Here is a 19,829-nt window from a genome sequence, read left to right as displayed (position 1 = left end):
TCTTCAGGAGACAAAATAGGAACCTGGGATAAGATATATCGGGTCTCTTAGATATACCAAATGCAGAAATGGAACAAAATTAGTTGCTGCAATAGCCCTCATAGTCAGCGGAAAGTACAAGCATGGACGTGTTCAGCCATTAATAGTCTACATATCCTCAAATCCTTCTTCATCTCCATCGTCTTCTGCTCTCTGTAATTCCCTCCTCCAAGAATCCATCTGAACATGCAATGTAGGGTGAGGGAGCTAAAAAAGAGTCGCAGAGGAAATAAAAGCCTTCAAATGTTAAATCATTCTAAGAAAGCTAAAATTAAAAGAAATTAAATATTGCTTCATAGCACCAGACCCTACAGGCCAGTGCCACAAGGCCGCACGCCCCAGATGTAGCAGATGAAGGCTAATCCATGGAATAATGAAGCACAAGAGCAGGCTTGCTGGGAGTTGTCTCATGAGGTGGAAATGGAAACACTTTGTCCTCAAGGTGCAAAACGCAAAAAACACTATATGGTGCAAAATTGTCAGCTTAAATGGATAAATTTGTCTATTACGTGAGAAATCTGAACATCTCAGGTAATATTGGAACTTAGATGTGAGATGAAGTCAGATCACTTGTGTGCCTGGTCTACTCTATGGTGACAGACCATACAGATTTCATCTCCGGCCTCCAGGGAATATTCACAACTTCACACTTCAGAGAGAGAGAGAGGTAAATCGAGTAAGGCAATGCCAAACACTCGGACTCTCCACTAGAAGAGTTACCTGATCATCAGAGAAGCGTAACTGCTGTGCCACAAAAAGGATGTTCCTGCAGCTTCCTGTTGGATAATCACAACGGAAGTTTTGAGCAACCTGATCATATGATATGATATTCACTCGGAAACCATTTCCCATGAAAAGGCTGTCCACCCATCTGAGCACACCATCCTGATGAAGATAAAACTAGTATTAGAATTTGAAATGCATCTCAACTGACCTACGACAAAGAAGTTAGCCTACGGGCAGAGCAGGCAAACCTTAACGTCTGCATGTGTTTCTGCCAACTTCAGAGGCAATTCTCCTAAGAAAAAGCTTCCTTTCACGGCTAAACTACTAACAACGATAAGAATATCCTTGAATCTTGATAATGTCTCAATGGGCAATCCCTGGAAGAAACCACACGTGGCTGTCAGACATCTCCGCTAAAATCACGTTGCACTATATCTCTTCTTAACTGTCAACATTTTATCCATATTAACTTTAACCAACATGTGCACACCAAGCCAATCTTTAGAAAAAAACAAAAAGGGGCTAGATTTGCACGAGCGTACACGTACAGTGGACTAAACTTTTCTCTTGAGAGGAAATAGAACATAATATTTGAAAAAAGAAACAAGAACTTTGTGATGCGCACTGAAAGCAGTTTGTAACTTTCCCCTCAAGTGGTTATGATAACAGAATAACCCATTTTTCTGAAAGTTGTTTCAGGCTTTCAATAAGCAAATATATAAATACACAACCCACATGCATGAGCATCTGTATCAGGAAGCCTTTTTTATCCCAACAATTTTCATACGTGCGCATGTGGATATGTTGGTTGACTCTTTTCTACCACAACAGTTCTCAAAATGCCAGTGTCGTGTGCTTTTGTCTTCTCAAAAGTGGCAGCTAGGAATTTTTTGTGTCTTTGCAGGAGGCATAATGTCGTACAAACGGTTGTCTCCATAGATGTGAGTATGCAATCATAAATAAAAGTAGCAGGAAAGTTAACCAATCTCTATGATTCTACCGAGAAGGTCAAAAGAGCGACACTATGAGATCCACTCAAGCAACAAAAGATGAAAAAGTTTTAAGCACCAAGGCAAGGGATTCATTAACAATGTGACGTGTAAAGTTGCACATATACTAGAGGACCTTTTGCATTTGGTCTGGAGCTGCTAGGAAGCATGATATACAGAGATGCAAATACTTCCCAACATACCTAAACTGAAGCCCAGAATCATGAAGTTGGAGAAAAAGATTAAAACAAGTTACCTGAATCACCCATATACTTGGCTTGTCACCGTCAAAACCTTTTCTCCGCAGAGCCCCAAGTATGTACGTGGATTCTGAAGGAATATGGGAAAGCATACACCTTCTTGGAATCTTTGCTCCAACACCTAAGGAAGTGGACACTAGACTTTCAAAATCTTTATTATGAAACACATTTCTGTTATTTATTAATGACTCAATTAAAAGCTACAAATCATGAAAGTGAAATATTTGAACAAATTAGATGAACTATTGACAAGTACCATCACGACGTGCCTCAGAAAGAAGAAACAAATAGGATAGAGAAGATTCAGTTCTACCAAATCTGTTGGCCCTAGAAGATTCACTTGACGTAGGTTTTCTGCACAGAATGTTTCAGCAAACCTGCCCAACAACATAACCAAGCACTGTGAATCTTTTCTTCTTTTTGTTTTGGTTGGAGTAGGTTCTAAGGAACAGAAGCCTTTTTTAAGCCGATGATTTTTAGGTACTGAAATATTTGTCCATGATTACCTGCTGAGGTTTGTTCATCTACAGTTTCTATTGAGCAACATGATCAGAATTGTCAAATGTCACTTTCAAATGCACAGCTTGTTCCGTAATTGCTCCATCACTACACAGATGAGACGAACATTTCAATAAGGAACCTGCTTCCCAGATGTCAGTTGACATCACAACCCCATATCTTTACCTATCATGATGATGGTGAACGATGTAGCTTCAGCCAGTTTCCCTTTTCATCCAACATCCACATAATATTCAAAATCACCTTATTGATTTTTTATCTACAGCAGACCTTACAGATCGTTGCAAGCAACATCACACTTCAAGGGTTGCCTTTACAATGGAATTGTGCTTCAAATTTCAATACTATTTGGTTCTTTCTAAGCTCCACATGCATTATGAACAACGTTATTTTCCATCAATAAAATACGGTTTTGATTGGTCTAGAGCCAGGATAATGGTATTACAGCCTATGTGATGCAGAATTTGGAGGGACACTCAGCATTCTGCAGTTCAGATACTACTAGATGCAAGTACATTAATGCTTCTGATCTGATTTAGATTGGTCAGAATGAGGCCATACAGTGGGATCTGGTTTCATGCATAGTCCTTGCATATTGCTAGATGGGTTTCCACTGAAAGACCTGACAAAACAGGCATATTTGTTTTGGACATTCGAACCAGTGATTCTTAAGCCTGTAGATTGTTGGTCACAAGGGGTCACTACTTTGACCAATAGTCACAAGTTTATTGCACTGCAAGGTACTTGATCACAAAGTGTGCCTCCTATGTTCGTGTAGCCCATGATTCTTCTATAACAGTGACAAAGAATTGAAAGAGGCAAGTTTGAGAATCTTTTTTATGTATTTTGCAGAATAAATCTTTCAGTTAGTGGAAGACAGCAGCCTACATATCCTGGCCTCTAGAAGCACCAAGAACAGCAATTTTCATGTTACTGATCAACATCTCATGCTTCCAACTGCCATTTTCTATCCGTTTGTGCTAAATAAAAGCCTTTGGAAAGTAGAGTTAAGCATGCCAAGTATGACAAAAAGATTATTTGTTATAGAAAGAAACTCCATACACAACAGTTAGCAGTTAACCTACAGTGCTGCAGCTATGCTCCAATATCAAGACAAATAAACCGAGGATGAGAAGACAACCAATTGAAAAGGAAAAATTAGAAGCCACGAGCTACACCAACAATTTGACGATGCTCGGGCAAGAGTTTGTTCCGCATTATGCCAAAAAGAATGACGAATACCCAATTATCAGAGCATGAAACCAGAAGATTCCTTTATAGCCAAAATAGGCTATGATATTATAATTTTGTCAAGAAATCCAAGCTACAAGGAAAACAAAAATTAGCATCTCATGCATCCAAAAGTTCGACACTCACCTTCCAGTTTTTGAGAAGCAATGTTAAAAACTTTTGTTGGAGAAATATCAAATATCAATGTAGAAGACGGCCACCTCAATCTGTATGGGCGGGCATCCATGCCATCTGTAAGCAAAACAACCTGTTAGGTAATACCAACACCATCTGAAAGAGCAAAGGGGAAATCTATTTTATGTTTTTTGAGCAACGACTGCTACCTGCCTAACTCCATCAGAACCACCAACTGCATTGAGCAAAGTTTCGTCAATGAATTTTGTTGCAAGGCAGTAATGATCTGCAGAAAAAAATGATGTTGGGTACTCTACTTCCAAATGATCGTCGGGCGATATAAAGCAACCAGCATATGGATCATGAAATAAAGGACCTGCAAATACAAGGCGTTTTAGATGAACTCTGTCGTAAAGATCCAAATTCTTGCAATCAGATACGAAAATTCATAGTTGCGGCTCGATAAGACTCCACCATCCACAATAATCAAGCAGAAAGATATTGCGACACAAAAGCATTCAGAAAAGAAATAGGAAAATAAGGGGAGAAAGAATTCTCCATAAATTTTGACACGAGGATAGAAATGTTGCAATCAAGTATTAAAATTCATAGTTAGGGCATGATGGCATCTCGTTTTCACAGCAATAAGCATAAAGAGGTTAGGATTTCAGCGAAGGATCCAAAGAGAAAGAAGATGAAGGTAAGAGGATGCACGCATTCATACTGGGTTTGAAGGACTCCCCGTATCGTATCGAAGCGGCAAGCGTGGCGGCATGAAGCAACCAATGGTGGTCATCTTCGTCATGTCTTGAGACCGTCGCTTTTATTCGAGTACACCCAGTATGAGCGTCAATCACCCTCTTCCTGCCCCTTCCTTCCAATACGCGCAGTGGGAAAGAAATGAGGTTGGAGCTCACAGCAAAAGCGCAATGCCCCATCGCCCAAGAAGCAACCCTCTCTCCTGCCTGCCAAGAATAGTCGGGACGCACATTAATTTCATAACCGCATCCATAAAATATCGATGTTTACAGACCTTTATTTGTCGTCAGATTTAAGCAAGATGATCCTGGCACCGACAAAAAATCGGGAGTTTAACCATTTCAACCACGTAAGACCTTTTTTTTTCTTCCTTCGATCTTGTAACTTTGTTATATTTTAATTACATGCACAGCGTGCATGCCGATGTCTTCTGGAGATTTCTTATAAAACCCAAGAATTTCAAAACATCCGGAGGGTTGGGCTTCCTGAAAATTCTCCTGTATTAAGTTCCTGCCTCTATAAAACATGGTATACATATATTCGTCTACTTTCTATTCTTTCTATTGGACGCTAAGAACAAAATGTGTGAGTATTTTATGAATTTGTTTTAAAATTAGAAACATTTGTTCGAGTGTTTTATAAATCAATCTTGTTTTTATAAGACACTCCCATTATGTTTCTAATGTTAAAAACACTCTTCATTCTAATAACACCATGTTATTTTTAAATTCAAAAATTAAATAAGACATAATTACCTTTTATCGTGTAAAACAACAATATGTGTTTGTATTGTTTGTAAAGCATGTGCCTCAAAAACACAATATCGTCCAACATTATCTGAAGTATTAGACATTGGCGGTTCGGAAGAAGTGAAGTGAAGCTACTTCTATTTAGGGTTAGAGATTGCATCGGGACCTTCTTTTCACATTGTAGTCAAGTACTTTGATAGCGAGCCTGAGGCCCAGTTTCCATTTTGTACTGTTTCACTAAACCGCTAGAACTTGCATGGTCAGTTGTAAGAAACCAAAGTCTAGGGGCGAAGGGAAGGAGGCCAGCAGGGGCCTTGGTCTCCCTCTAATTTTAAAAACTTTAAAAATTTATATGTAATTTTAGTTATATATATATATATATATAATATAAAAAATTTTATATTAGCCCTTATTAAAATTTTGAAACTATATTTTGGCCCTTACCAAAGTCTGACATCGAAAAGTCTAAAGTTCTCACATATTTTCTCCAATAATTTCCTCATGTTTGGCCCTTCTTTTATTTTAGAATTGGAGTTAAAAACGTTCAACTTTGAAGGATGTCGTGAACCAAGAATGCATTTCTTAGTGGCTACTTTAGTATTGAAACCAAGTCCCTGATTGTATGGAACTAAGTAGTGACAATTTTGAGTCGATTGAACGATATGAAACCGCACAGGTCTAAGAAAGACAGCTGAGTTGCAAACACGGTAATAGTTCATGGCTCGTAACCTACCCGAGTCACTTCCTGCTTTATCCAAGGTGAGATGAGACCATGAAAAGACTGTGAGAAAAGAAACAAACTTTTGCAGCAATGTCAACTAAAAGGATAAAAAAAATCATGCTATAGTGGTGAGTGCCTACGTTGGTTTTGCGTGGTCCTGAGTTGCGCATTTCTTACGCATTAAACCATGTCTGGCAGTTAATGTGTGATGAACCTCTGTGTGTGTGTATAATAAGACATTGGAGCATATGTTCACTAGAGTCTGCTAAATACTTCCACTAGAATCACCACTTCTGCAACTTTTTCTGGAAACATTAGCATTTCTTCTTCTTCTTCTTCTTCTTTGGGAAGCACAGCAATGCTGTTCAGCTTGCTGCTACAATCTATATTTAATCAACTTCAGGAAACTGAAGTCACTAACCTCTATTGTTTCATCGCAACACTGCTAGGGGTCGTGATTGTTTATTTTCTTACAAAGAAAATTGATGTTTATTTAGTAGACTTTGTATGTTATCAGCCACCAGATGACTGCAGAGAAACAATTGCTACTTACCATGAGCATATGAGGGTCATTAAACATTTTGATGATGAAAGCATGGAGTTTCAGTTAAAGATTCTTAGAAGCAGTGGAATTGGAAACGAGTCCTGCGCGCCCTTCGGACTTCACCAATTACCTCCTGATCTTTCCTTAGCAGCTTCAATAGAAGAGGTTGAGACCATCGCATTTTCAGTAGCAGAAGATCTCTTCGACAAGCACAACATAAATCCGAAGTCCGTTGACATCCTAATTTCAAACTGCGGGCATTTCAGTCCTACTCCATCTATTTGTTCTATGATCAGAAATAGGTTTGACATGAAGAGTAATTTGATGAGTTTTAATCTCAGTGGAATGGGATGCAGCTCTGGGATAATTTCTATATGTCTAGCTAAGGATCTGCTAAGAGTTCACAAGAACTCTCTAGCCTTGGTTCTTAGCTTTGAGGCAATAAGTTCATCTGGTTATCGAGGAAAAATTAGATCTATGCTGTTAACCAATTGTCTGTTCAGAATGGGTGGTGCTGCAATACTGTTGGGGAACAGAGTACATGATAAAGAGAAGGCAAAATATGTACTTGAACATGCTGTGAGAAGTCATGGTGGGGCAGATGATGATGCTCATGGATGCGTAACCCAACAGACAGATCGAGATGGTGAGGTTGGTTTTTTTCTATCAAAGAAGATAATGATTGTAGCCAAGGATGTGCTTGAAGCTAACATCTTAGCAATGGGTCCTCTCATTTTACCACTTTTACAAAAGATCAGGTATGTAAATTCGGTGATCTGCCGAAAATTTTCCAGAAGTGAAAGGCCACTCTATGTTCCTGAATTCAAGAACGCAGTACAACACTTCTGTTTCCATGCAGGTGGCAAGGCCATCATAAATGCAATTGAGAAGAAGCTTGGCTTGACCAGTGAACAAGCAGAACCTTCAAAGATGACACTATACAGATTTGGGAACACGTCAGTGTCTTCAATATGGTATCAGCTCTGCTACATTGAAGCTAAGGGAAGGATGAAGAAAGGAGATAGAGTTTGGCAGATTGCTTATGGGAGTGGATTCAAGTGTAACAGTGTTGTATGGAAATGTGTCTCTGAGCTGAAGAAGGATGTCAAAAATGCATGGTCAGACCGCATCCATCAGTATCCAGTTGAAGTTCCGAATCTGCTAGATTATTGAGTTGTTCTACTGTTTCATGGATGATTCAGACTTGGAATGCATATAGATCGATGTAGGACGTGAATGCTGTAGAAACATACAGTCACAGATCATGTCTAGTACTTTCGTGTACACCTTTTATGTTTCTCCACTTGTTTGCAAGAAAGAAAAACCGATCATAATCATTGTAGATTTCAATGTCCTTGTTCTTTTGAATGCACATATCCCTCCAATTCCTCCTTCTTCAGATGCTGCATCAAGATCTGGGTATGGTACATTATTACACCCTTTGAGTATTGAGATCTCACCCTTTATAATTTAAGAAAGTAGTACCCACATAAGAGACCTAGGTGTGGTACATTATTACACCCTTCAACTTGATTATCAACTTGAATATTGAGATCCCACCCTTTAAGATCTAAGAAAGTAGTACCTGCAGAAATCGAAAAGAACAGGTGAAGTGCCTTCTTCAAGTCAAGGGGCGTGACTAGCTATGCTTAGCATTTTGAACATTTCCCAAAAACTCTAATACGAGACTAAATTTTTCGTATGAGTAAATTTGTAATCATTATTTTGACAACGTAACAAGCAATTTGATACTGCACGAAAGCCGATTCTTAATTTTCATTTCCTTTGAATACCGGTGTGGATAATATTGGATCAGAATACAAAACGTGAACAAATCCAAAGGATTTGTTAAAAATTAACACAAGGAAGGTAGAGATAATGCTGTGATTTCGTTGGATCTGATTAGGCTGACTCATTTCCTGTTTGTGCCAATTCGCTTTGAGCGAAATCGATCTATTTTCCGTATCGGTGAGATTTTCGATTCACGTCGTGGGGGTACTAGCCGAGTCCCGTTGCCTATAAATAAGGAGTTGGAGCGACGCTTTCCTTCAACCACACATGAAGGGCACTGAAGTGACGCAACTGGACTGTGCGTACTTCTCAATTCTCATCTCATTCCTTTGTAGTTCTTCAAGCTCACCCATGGCGTCCTCCCTGCGCAAACCCTAGGTCTCGTTATCTCATTTGTTGACACCATTCTTTTCCCTTGTATAAGACATCAGATCCAGGTCTACGTTCTTTCAGGAAATGATGATGGAGGGGGATTCTGATGGGGAGGACGACCGGCACCGGCTGATTGAACGGCCACAAGAGGAAGTGAGGAAGATCCAGCGGTCGAACTTCGAGATCGGCGAGGAAGTTCGGAGAGTACCGAGATTCCGGCCGTTCCGAACGATCAACAAGTGGTACCTCGTGGCAATCTTTGTTCCCGTCATCCTCGTCGTCGTTTTTTTCTCATTAGGCTCCAGCAAGTTGGTTGGAGATTTCCCTTCTTTGAGTTTCAAGAGCGCTCCTTATTCGGCTGCGGATCGGATGCGGGAATCGGAGTTGAAGGCCCTCTACTTGTTAAGGCAGCAGAAACTGGGGTTTGCACGGCTATGGAATCTTACTTCAGTAAATTCGCTGGCATCAAATGCTTCGCATCTCTCCAGTTCCAATTCCACTGCAAATGTGAGTGACTCCGCTAAGAGTAAGGTGCATGAGCCCTCGATCTTGATGGATGATCTCAGATCTGAATTGCTTAGCCAAATTAGGATAAATGAAGAAATTCAACACACATTGCTATCTTCTCATGTAAGTGGGAACGAATCTGAGTTCCTCGAGTATGCTTCCCCTGATTTTGACGTCAATGGGGGGAACATGATTAATAGATGCAGAAAAGTAGATTATCCGGCGAACTTAAAGACGATTGAATGGAAACCAGACCCTAAGAAGTTTCTTTTAGCGATCTGCATATCAGGACAGATGTCGAACCATTTAATTTGCTTAGAGAAACACATGTTCTTTGCAGCTCTTCTTGGCAGGACATTGGTCTTCCCAAGCTCTAAAATCGATTATCAATACGAGAGGGTTTTGGATATCAATCATATAAATGACTGCTTCGGTGGGAAGGTTGTATTGACGTTTGAAGAATTTGCGGAGAAGAGAAAGGGTCGATTGCATATAGATAGGTTTATCTGTTACATCTCAAATCCGCCTTGTTATATGGATGAAGATCATATAAAGAAACTGGAAAGAGTAGGCATTTCTATGGGCAAGCCGACGGCAGCATGGCCTAAAGATTCGGAGGAGAATCGTCGAGCTGATGATATTGTAGGGAAGTTTTCGTGTGCAGATGAAGTTCTTGCAGTTGGCGACTTGTTCTACGCGAAGGTAGAGGAAGAATGGGTCATGCAAACGGGAGGACCCATCAAGCATAAATGTAAGAGCGTCATACAGCCAAATCGTCTGATTATTCTCACTGCACAGAGATTCATACAGACTTTCCTGGGAGAGAATTTCATAGCTTTGCATTTTAGGCGCCACGGATTTTTGAAGTTCTGGTAAGATATCTGTCCCTGTCTTCTTTTTCTTTTGGTTTTTCTTGTTTTTCTCAGTCACAGGAGGATTCTCGGTCTTAGTATATGACTTTATGTGCTCGTATAATTTAACTTTTTGAGTCGATAACGAATTCACTACAACTCGAGGATACCCAGTATGTCACATCTATCATGGCTTTGGAAAGATAGCTGCCAATCCTGCTTGTGTGTCAAATGACTAAAAATGACGGCAAGAGGTCTCCAGAAAACGGACATTTATTTGATATCTCGTATGCCCTAATATCCATCTTATGATATGATTTACGTATGGAACCGTAAGTTAACGTTGCTTTCTTAATGCACAACTGTTTGTGCATGTAAATGCATATGTGGGTGTTCCTTGGGGGGGCGGGAGAAAATCTGAAGGTCAACGGGATAAAGATGACGGCGTCGTTGAGGGGATGTTTGATGGCCTGGTTAACATTTGCTTTACTTCATGTAAAGGTTGTGTTCTTGAAATTATCCAAGACAACTTCACCTCTCATAACATTTTTTTTTTTGCCTTGAGACTGATCGAAGTTGAGGGCTCTTTCATGACTAAAGGAGCCTCCCTAATCATTTCCTGTTGATTGTGGCTAATTTGCCCTTAATTTTTTCTGCGGCATATTTTTTGTCTTTTACAGGTATTTGTCCACTTATTTCTTGAATTCTTTTTGTGATAGGCGTAGGACTGCAGTAAATTCACTAAAACATTAAAACACAGATGTCAAAGTTAAAAATTTAAAACTTTAACTACCTAGTGATATCCACTCTGCTCGTGTAAAGGTGGAGAATCAAATGGAGAAAATTAAAATACAGGAACAAATATAGGCAGCATTTGGAAATATTGTGCTCTTTTTTGCTTTTCCTATTCAAAAAACTGATCCAGCAAGTGCCCTGTGATTTTTACAGTTTCTTTTTGCTTGTCCTATTTAAATCATATTTAAATGTGTATACCCATGTTAATTCCTTGCTGTTAGCTTTGATTCTTTGGATCAATCCCATATTGTTTTTTTATGTTAAGTCCTGCTTAGACTCTGTGATCCTCCTGCATTTGTTTTCATCGAGCTGGTTATCATTGGGCCTGAGAATATCTCTCATTTGCCTAAAGAGCACATCACATGCACATATACGCATACAATCCCACAAAACTCTTTCTTCAGTTACATTTGGGAAGTATTGTTTTCTGCTCCCTAATCGAAGTCTTTAAATTTTTAGATGTGACACATGCACTTTATGTCATTTTCCCTCCATATTGTTGCTAACGGTTCAGTAAAATTTTCAGCAATGCAAAAAAGGAGAGTTGCTTCTTTCCCATCCCTCAGGCAGCGAAGTGTATTCTTCAAAACGTTGAGAAGACAAATGCTCCGGTCATTTACCTTTCCACTGATGCAGCTGAAAGTGAAACTAATCTGCTACAATCTCTAATAGTCCTTGATGGCAATGTCGTGCCCTTGGTTAAAAGGCCTTCTCACACTTCAGTTGAGAAATGGGATGCCTTACTATACCGGAACCACCTTGGCTCTGATGACCAGGTATCTCTCTCTCTCTCTCCATATATATATATATATATACACACTCTCACGTGCATGAGCAGAGCAAAATTAAGTTATGTTCATATGTTTCACGCATTACCTACCTTAAAAACTTTCAGTACACTAGAGTTTAAAACTCTTTCAGATGTTTGTTAGATGATTGTTGAATTGCTTGATGCAAAATTCTTATGTTGACTTCTATCTAGTTCTTTTTCCGTCCCCTCATTTTTTTACCATTGCATGCATTTTCTTGATCCATTATAGATGATTCAGTTTGTGGTGTGCTCCAAGAGCTATTCTGCCACCATCGTAGATTCAAATCCCCTGAAAAAAGTTTATCAGGAATTGAGAATCTGGTCCATTATTTTGGCCATTTTGGCTGAAGCGGTTTTCAACCCTGATACTATTTGCTTCTTGGATGTAATTTCAGACAACACATGTAATTGCTTTCATCAACTTTTTCTCAATTTTCGATCTGGAAAATTGGAGCATTACATTGTATGCTTTGTCTAATTTATGCTTCCTTTGTTGAATTTTCTCTATATACTGATTTTCTTACATAAGGAAACAGCCATGTCCTTTTCACGCACAGTTGACTGTTGATAAAACCTACTTGCTTCTTGGATGTAATTGCACAGTTGTAACTGCTTTGATCATCTATTTTTAAATTTGTGATTTGGAAAGCTTGGAGCATGACATGTATGCTCTGCCTACTTTATGCTTGCTATGCTGAATCTTCTCTAGATGTTGATTTCATTCTTTGTCCTTTTTATGCATAATAGCAATGTTATCACTGGCGTCGCGTATCACGCATCGGTCGGGCCGACCTATACGCCGTATCGTAACGTATCGTAAAATTAATTTTTTAATTGTTAAAAAATATTAACAAATTATAAAAAATAGAAAAAAATCAGAAAAATTCTAAAAAATTCCGAAAAAACAAGCAAAAATCAGAAAAAATCAAGAAAAATGTATTTAAAGGAACATTCATGTATATGAAGTATGAACAATACATTCAAAAATCAAAATAACATAATAAGCAACCGAAGAGAATTTGATTACATCACAATTCATTAGTTCAAAAGTCAAGACTGAAAACATATAGACATAGTTATCATCTTTCATGATTCAACAATAATGCTCGTCACAACGAGAATGAAAGCTTCTTCACCAGCAAAGCTTGATGCAAATGGAGAAAATCTCTCCCTCCCACATCTCTTGTAGTGTTTACAAACAAGAAAAGAGAGAGAGAGGAGCGTCGGTTTTAAAGAACACACAAAAAAGGGGCCGTCGGGCTCTTGTTTTTTATTTTTCCCCGTGTCGTGCGATACGGCTCCTGTATTGCACGATACATGCGATACACGTATGATACGCACGCGTATCGCGTATCGATGATGTATCGTATAGGTTTCTTCGACTTATACAATACGGATAACATTGCATAATATGTGTCTATCGTGTTTTTGCAAAAATTGCACCCAAATAGTGAAATTTTTTGGTGTAATTGGTAGGCCGTTTGTTTTTCAAACTATTGAAAACCAGCAATCTTTACACATCATAAAGTCACATAGGTGATAGGACTTACTAGAGGAAACCTATTTGCGTCTAGGATGTAACTAAATACAATGGTTGTAAATGCTTTGGCCTAGGAATTCATGATTGGAAAATGGGGCTTGACATGCATGTGTGTGTGCAGCATGCATGTGAAAATGGTTTCTGTTATAGTGCCACTTAAGTATTTTCTTTGCATTAAAGGCAGGTTAGGGATGACAAATGTCTAGTTAGTATCCACCGTTCTGCATATTTAGGACTTCTCCAAATACCATCCCTACTTTTTGAGCAATTGACAATTGACATGCAATCGGTCCCACCATAGAGCTTCATAAATTCCTCTTTACAAAATTAATTCCTATGTTTCAGCTAAGCATTTCAAATTGTTGTTTGAGGTTAAATTTAATGATGTAGAATTAACCTTTTCTTGACAAATGGCAAAGTTGTCTCTGGACAAAGTTACAAGGTGTCATGATACGAAAGTTAAAATGGTTGTAACCAGAAATGAGTTTTATTTCTTTTCATACGTTTATGCATGATTTCAGCATATTATAAAAGAACTTAAAAAAGAATCTAAAAATAAATTAGTAGTTCAAATTTGTCTTACCGTATCCTCGACATGGCAAAGTGGTAATTCTTATTGTATGTAAATGAACTTTGGTCTTTGATCTGGAGACAACTCATTGCCGTGAGGGTGCATACTTCTTAATATTCAGCTTTCTGAGAGGTGATTATTTATTTTTCTGAAGGTTGAAGCCATGTTAGACAAGACGATCTGTGCGATGTCCTCTGTGTTCATTGGTGCATCCGGATCAACATTTACTGAGGACATACTCCGGCTAAGAAAAGATTGGCGATCGGCTTCAGTTTGTGATGAATATCTTTGTCAAGGTAGGCGACCAAATTTCATTGCAGATTTGGAGTGAAAGATGCCATCATATGGGGTCCTACCCTCCTTTAGATCAACATTCTTATCGTTCACATTCAAGTGGTAAATCACATTGTAAATTGAATTTCAACTACTATGATGTTTGTATATTATTCGTGTAAGATATAATTAATTGGTTTTCATAGTCTGTGTTGGAAATCTTTGCAAAGCACCTGCGCCAAAGATCTTACTTCTCTCCTCAAGTTGGCATGCCATCCCGTGCACTCTGGAGGGAGAGAGAGAGCTGATAATGGAATGATCCTCTTTCATCTGGTTGTCTGGGCAGTTCAATTCCCCACTCTATTTGCTTGTCAGAAATTCAACTCTATAAATGGATATTGCATATCCAGATACTAGGATAACATTAAGTAATGAGTTTTCAGGTTGAGATCAGATGATTATGTGTTTATAAACCAAAAAGCTTAGGCTTGCTGTTATGTAAAATTTGATCTAAAATTCGAAAGATCATGTTTTTTAATACTTTCATGTTTTTTAATACTTACATCTAGAATTCTTGTCTGTTTATGGAGACTTATGAAATGGATATATTTCAGAAATTAAACCCGTGGATGTATTTAATATTGACCTTTCATTTGGATGATTGTTGCATCGTTCTCTATTAATTATAGATGTTCAGTTTTAAAATTTGAAGTCGTAAGCCACTGGTTGCGAGACCCTTCTACGTGTGCGTCCTTGTGGTAAAATCATAATTGAGGGACCTTAAAACAAACCATGAAGATCGCACCTGAAAACTCAGCTGTTAAAGAAAATAAACCTAAAAGTTCAGTACCGCGCACGGCGTTTTAGTGTTGGAAAGAATCGATTAGACTGCTGTGCGCGCAGGCGGAGGTGGAATATCCACACGAACATTGGATTGGATGCCACAGACTAATAGCAAAAATAAAAATAAAAATAAAAATGCTTTTTACACTTTTATGTAATTCCATCAGTAGTAACAAGAAAGCCCACCATCTATATGGATCGAACCTACTGAGTTCATACGCAACCCACTCTCCAAGCAGGCTACAGCAATAAATCGTGTCCTATTCCTGTTAAATCCCGATCCGGACAATAGGATTTTGGGTCTGCCCCAAATTTGCAAAAAATCCAATCCTACTGACATGCCCATGTGGGGGAAAGGGCCACAAGCTCTGCTGCTGTAGATTCTGGTGACGTCTGCACCAAGTACTAAGCCTGCCACCATCGCTCCTCCCACGAGGACGAGAAGAAGAAGATGATGAAGCAGCAGAAAGGGGGAGTTCACACAGCGTAGTGTGCTCGGAAAAGCCAGACCAATCCCTCGACGCCTTTTCGTGTTTTCTGGTTCCCCAGAAGGCCAGAACCCTTCCTGTGCCTGCCACTACCTGCACCTTATTCAATTCCCTCTCTTTCTCTCTGCAAGACCACTTTACTTTTTTTTCAGTCCATCGGTAAAAAAGAGGCTCAGGAAAAGGAAAAGTAAAGGGACAAAGGCATTTGACAGTGGTCCTACTGCTGCTGGAGCTTGTCTTATAAGAAATCACTCAAATTCTGATCATGTGCATCTCCTAAAAGGAAGAAGATCTCTCTTTGGATACGAGAGGAAGAACCAACGGGCAAAAAACGGAAAGAGAAAATGGGACAATATTTAATGCCAACTTTGTCAGTATGCAGCTCGAAAAAAATGTTTTAGGAAAAAGTTTCCCAAACCAATAATCACCATTCTGGCATCTACCAAAATGTGATCGTGATAGTTTATATATAATAATCTAAAATAAGCTATTCTGATGGAATTTTTTTTTTTCTTTTCTGAAACAGAGCACGAAGAAACCCCCTTACAATTTAGCCACATGATCTCATGCTTTCTCAAAAAACTCCAGTCGGTTTCTGAACTCGTGATGTCTACATACGGTTGGATCTAAGATATAAGCAACGGTCGCATCCCTACTACCGACACTGGACTAATGATATTCCTTCCGCTTGATGTCATTCTCAGGCTCTCCTATATAAGATCAATCAAATTAATTTATTGTATCAAGGGAAGAACACAAAGTCGGTTATATGTAAAGAATCAACAATGAATTCTTCTTAAAACTCGGCCTTTTTGCTGCATAGTATTTGAAACAGATGAGGAAGATGACCATAAGCAAGGCAAATTAAACAAGTGCAGTTTCATTCCAAACAGAAAACATACATACATCGATTCCAAATTGTTCCCAAACTTGAATTAGAATAACTTGGTGCCGACGTTTGGGGTCACCAGTGTCGGTGTGGAACTTAACCAAGCCATGTGACAGTGAGCTCCACTATTTTGTTGTTATGCTCTCTCTCTCTCTCTCTCTCTGTACATTTTTGTGTGCTCTTGCGCTTATGTCACCCTTCGCTAGAGGGAGGCCTTCCGCACGAACACGCTACACGTGCCGCCGTAATGGGATGATGCAAAAACGGCACCATGTTGCGTCATTACCATCTCTCTCTCTCTCTTTCTCAGAGAGAGAGAGAGAGAGAGAGAGAGAGACATCTCAAATTCCCAGAACCTCGAACCTCCTTAATGGGGTGTATGTGGATCCTCCTTAAAGCTATTAAATCTATGAAACAGTGACATGTATAAACTGGGTAAAGTAAAAGTAATGGACAGAAAAGAAAAGCAAAGAAAGAGAAGAAAAGAAGGGAGGAAGGGAGGAGGACGAAGGACATCTAGACATCCCCGACCTCTTAGCTTGTTAGTGGGAATGCTTGCGCAAAGCACATCCATCTTACACCTGAGAAAGTGAGATCATAACCACTCTTTAAATGGACAAAGAAGCCTCCTTGAGGAACATGGCTGACATCATATGAAACTATGACCAAGTTCTTGAACCGGAAAGATCTCAATATATCTTTGTTCTCTTCTACATGTTGTAAGGAAACTCCAGCAGTCAAGTTTCTTGAAAGGGAAAGAATTCAAATAATCAGGCTTTCTTTATGCATGTAGTGGAACCAGAACCCGAATGACCAGGCCAATAGATCTGGCTTCCTCTTTTGAGAATAGAAAATGTTAGAACCTCTGGGATCCAAGGGTTCATAAACTTGCTGTCTGGTTTCAGGCAAATGCAGCCATGAACGAAGCAGACATCTGAAACGCTACAATGACACAGAAATACAGATGTTATGCACCAGACGAAGCACGACCTACTTCAATTCTCAAAAACGGACATCAAGATCGCAATGACCGCTTCCAAGTCTTGACATCTGCCACTGTTTCCGTGCTCCGAGTATGAAACGGTCACTGTTCTGCGGAGATTTTGGTGTCCACACAGCCCTCTGTTTTGAAATCTAGACTTTTGAAGTAATGACAGACACAACGACAGAATTCCACTAGACGTCAGTGGATGTTGAGTTACCCACCAACGAGAGCCATAATCAGATCACGATGACCACTTTGGCATAGATCTCGCTGAGTTGCCTAGAAAAATAGTTGGCAGAAAGAAAACGAGATTGACGGATTCACCTTTTCCGCTGGTTCCCGCCGATGCTGCTGCTCATGGAAGGGACATGGAAGCCACTGAGAAGAGGAGGAGGTTGGGAGTGGAGGAGAGGGCACCATGTTGGAGAAGGGGAGCACGTGCGAGAGTCCACACAGAAGAGAGAGGCCTGAAGGGGAGAAGGTGGGCCTTGGCACGTGCCCTGCTTCTCCAACGTGAGAGAGCTCACCTAGCAGGCCTGCATGCTGCGCACAGAAAGGAGGCACAGCAGAGAACGGGAGGCATTATGCTTATATACCATAGAGATACAGAGACAGAGATGTAGTAGGGTCGAATTAAAGGCAAAAGAATGGTGGAGCCTGGAAGTGGGTTTTCTTTAAAGAGTGGAGTAATCGATTGCTGGATTTCCTTGGTACAGTTTGTCCCTTGAGAGAGAGAGAGAGAGAGAGAGAGAGGGAGAGATATTTACCGTGAAAGCAACATAAAGATATATGCGAGGTCAAGTTTGAGGTGAAATAGTTAAAACGAGGAGCAATTTGACAAGATGAGGGGGGGTCAATTTGATTTGAGAGAGAGAGAGAGAGAGAGAGGACAAATGGTCCCTTGGTATGGTATTACAGGTGTGTAGACACTGCCCACATAGCTTAACCATCACGTTGGTGCTGCAAGAATTTATGAAGGGTTTTTATAGCACGGATTTGGTGGTCACAGGATACGACCCATTGTCCAGACATCATCCCTACCGTAACATCACTTTCCCTCTTTTCTCCCACCCTCTCAGCTCTCTTCTCTGCAAAACCTTGGGCCTCAATGCCTTCCTGAAACAACACACTTCTACCCAATCAACTCCATGTCCCAATTCTACCTCTTCTTCAATTCCATCTTTTCATATGCAGACAGAAAAGCAGAGAGAGAGAGAGGCCATGTAATGGGTATATATTTACTTATCTAGAGAGAAGGAGAGAGAGAGGAAGAGGGCGTGCAGTGGGTATATATTTATTTACTGGTCTATTAATTTTTACTTGCATTTCACCCATGGGAGCTCATGAGTGGACTGTTGACTTGAGTGGATCGGCACTCAATTCAGGCTTGGAGCCTTGGACACGGCTTTGAAACAGGAAGAGTACTGGTTTGAGTAACATGTATGCGGACAATGATTGCAGCGAGTTCACCACCACAGAGATTTCACTCACTGGCTATCGGTAGAATAGAGGGAGGTGGAAAGCAGTGGCCTGTGATCAATTATATGGCTCCCCTTCTCACCAACCAACTCTGCTACACTCTGCTGCTTTACTTTCTGGTACGAAAGCTCGACCTCAGCCTTCTTTCTATACGGCTACCGATGAAACTTTGAGCTCCTCTCCACCCGCTCCCTTCCTTCATAAAGCAGGTTGAAGCCACTGAATTTGTAAGCAAATGAACAAAGCATTATTGATCTGCGGTTCTTTTGCTCATTCTTTAGTTTGAAGGCTTACTATTCAGCCTTTTCTCTCCACAACTTTTGAATTTAAAGAAATTTAAAAAATGCCCAAGCTGCATCTGTCGGTAAGCTGCTTCCTCTATCAGAAATTCAAAGTGTCTGTTTGCTCCGACTTGGATTTCTAGCTCCACCGTTGATTGGCAAGAGATGACCATGACACCTAAGATAGTCCATTTGAAAGAGGCTTGGTTGCGTGTTCGGGCCGAACACGTGTTTGCCCTTCCCACTGCAGCAACCTGCGCCCCCCTTTTCTGGTGGTCTAGGGGCGTGCGTGGGCCGAACATGCAACTGCCTGGCATTTGGCAAGGCTTAGTATCTTTGTGCTTCCATTTCTGTTTTTACTTTTCCTTTTTTCGCCAAACAAATTTAAGGAGGAAATGTAGCAACTCCATCAAAAGGTTCTTGAGCAACTTGGCTAGGGAGAGCAGTCAATTTGAAGCCAGTTCTGTAAAGTGGAGGGACTCCAGATATATATATCCTTGCTCCTGCTGCTCCCCACCAATTCAAGGCACCAGCGTTTTATAATATTATTTGTCCTTGTTTTGTCGGTGATCTTTCGAAAGATGTAACTCCATATTAGCCAACTAGTGAGCATCAATGAGGAATATAACCATGCATTGCTGTTTCTGCGTAGTTTAATTTCCACAGGGCCACTTGCTGTTGC

General features: G+C 40.0%; 3 protein-coding genes and 1 long non-coding RNA gene across 6 annotated transcripts; 2 read left to right on the top strand and 2 right to left on the bottom strand.

Moving 5' to 3' along the window:
• Positions 1-18: 18 nt before the first annotated feature.
• On the bottom strand, positions 19-4,901 carry LOC116263040 (O-methyltransferase 1, chloroplastic). Its single transcript, XM_031642618.2, has 7 exons — positions 4,623-4,901; positions 4,108-4,274; positions 3,911-4,031; positions 2,011-2,135; positions 1,014-1,142; positions 760-924; positions 19-219 (listed from the first exon to the last, which is right to left on the bottom strand). Exons 1-7 carry the CDS (start codon positions 4,834-4,836, stop codon positions 148-150), a joined length of 993 nt encoding a protein of 330 aa, XP_031498478.1. The 5' UTR covers positions 4,837-4,901; the 3' UTR covers positions 19-147.
• A 1,515-nt stretch (positions 4,902-6,416) lies between these two features.
• Positions 6,417-7,997, top strand: LOC116263048 (3-ketoacyl-CoA synthase 7-like). The gene is made up of 2 exons (XM_050080036.1): positions 6,417-7,429; positions 7,531-7,997. Exons 1-2 carry the CDS (start codon positions 6,486-6,488, stop codon positions 7,556-7,558), a joined length of 972 nt encoding a protein of 323 aa, XP_049935993.1. The 5' UTR covers positions 6,417-6,485; the 3' UTR covers positions 7,559-7,997.
• A 723-nt stretch (positions 7,998-8,720) lies between these two features.
• Positions 8,721-14,385, top strand: LOC116262990 (O-fucosyltransferase 36-like). Of its 3 annotated transcripts, none has more exons than XM_031642547.2 (4): positions 8,721-8,840; positions 8,916-10,213; positions 11,514-11,763; positions 14,064-14,385. In XM_031642547.2, exons 2-4 carry the CDS (start codon positions 8,919-8,921, stop codon positions 14,238-14,240), a joined length of 1,722 nt encoding a protein of 573 aa, XP_031498407.1. In that variant the 5' UTR covers positions 8,721-8,840; positions 8,916-8,918; the 3' UTR covers positions 14,241-14,385. The 3 variants fall into 3 exon arrangements, with proteins under 3 accessions (XP_031498407.1, XP_031498406.1, XP_049935992.1); XM_050080035.1 differs by having other exon boundaries at positions 8,742-8,760; XM_031642546.2 differs by having other exon boundaries at positions 8,727-10,213.
• A 1,992-nt stretch (positions 14,386-16,377) lies between these two features.
• On the bottom strand, positions 16,378-18,055 carry LOC126410448 (uncharacterized). The gene is made up of 2 exons (XR_007574463.1): positions 17,712-18,055; positions 16,378-16,809 (listed from the first exon to the last, which is right to left on the bottom strand). It is a non-coding gene; the product is annotated as an uncharacterized LOC126410448 (long non-coding RNA).
• Positions 18,056-19,829: the final 1,774 nt, after the last annotated feature.

Source organism: Nymphaea colorata, chromosome 10 (genome assembly GCF_008831285.2).
Source record: "Nymphaea colorata isolate Beijing-Zhang1983 chromosome 10, ASM883128v2, whole genome shotgun sequence".
Lineage (NCBI taxonomy): Eukaryota > Viridiplantae > Streptophyta > Magnoliopsida > Nymphaeales > Nymphaeaceae > Nymphaea > Nymphaea colorata.
The sequence above is the reverse complement of the archived record's forward strand: the minus strand, read 5'-3'. Positions and strand labels throughout refer to the sequence as shown.

Bases quoted from the DNA above. Each gene is read 5' to 3' on its own strand.
- LOC116263040 (XM_031642618.2), bottom strand. From the start codon at position 4,836: ATGGGGCATTGCGCTTTTGCTGTGAGCTCCAACCTCATTTCTTTCCCA. The intron at 4,275-4,622 runs GTATGAATGCGT...TTGTATTTGCAG, and splicing joins CGGGGAGTCCTTCAAACCCA to GTCCTTTATTTCATGATCCA. The intron at 2,136-3,910 runs GTGAGTGTCGAA...CCACTTCCTTAG, and splicing joins TGCTTCTCAAAAACTGGAAG to GTGTTGGAGCAAAGATTCCA.
- LOC116263048 (XM_050080036.1), top strand. From the start codon at position 6,486: ATGCTGTTCAGCTTGCTGCTACAATCTATATTTAATCAACTTCAGGAA. The intron at 7,430-7,530 runs GTATGTAAATTC...GTTTCCATGCAG, and splicing joins CCACTTTTACAAAAGATCAG to GTGGCAAGGCCATCATAAAT.
- LOC116262990 (XM_031642547.2), top strand. From the start codon at position 8,919: ATGATGATGGAGGGGGATTCTGATGGGGAGGACGACCGGCACCGGCTG. The intron at 10,214-11,513 runs GTAAGATATCTG...TAAAATTTTCAG, and splicing joins CACGGATTTTTGAAGTTCTG to CAATGCAAAAAAGGAGAGTT. The intron at 11,764-14,063 runs GTATCTCTCTCT...ATTTTTCTGAAG, and splicing joins ACCTTGGCTCTGATGACCAG to GTTGAAGCCATGTTAGACAA.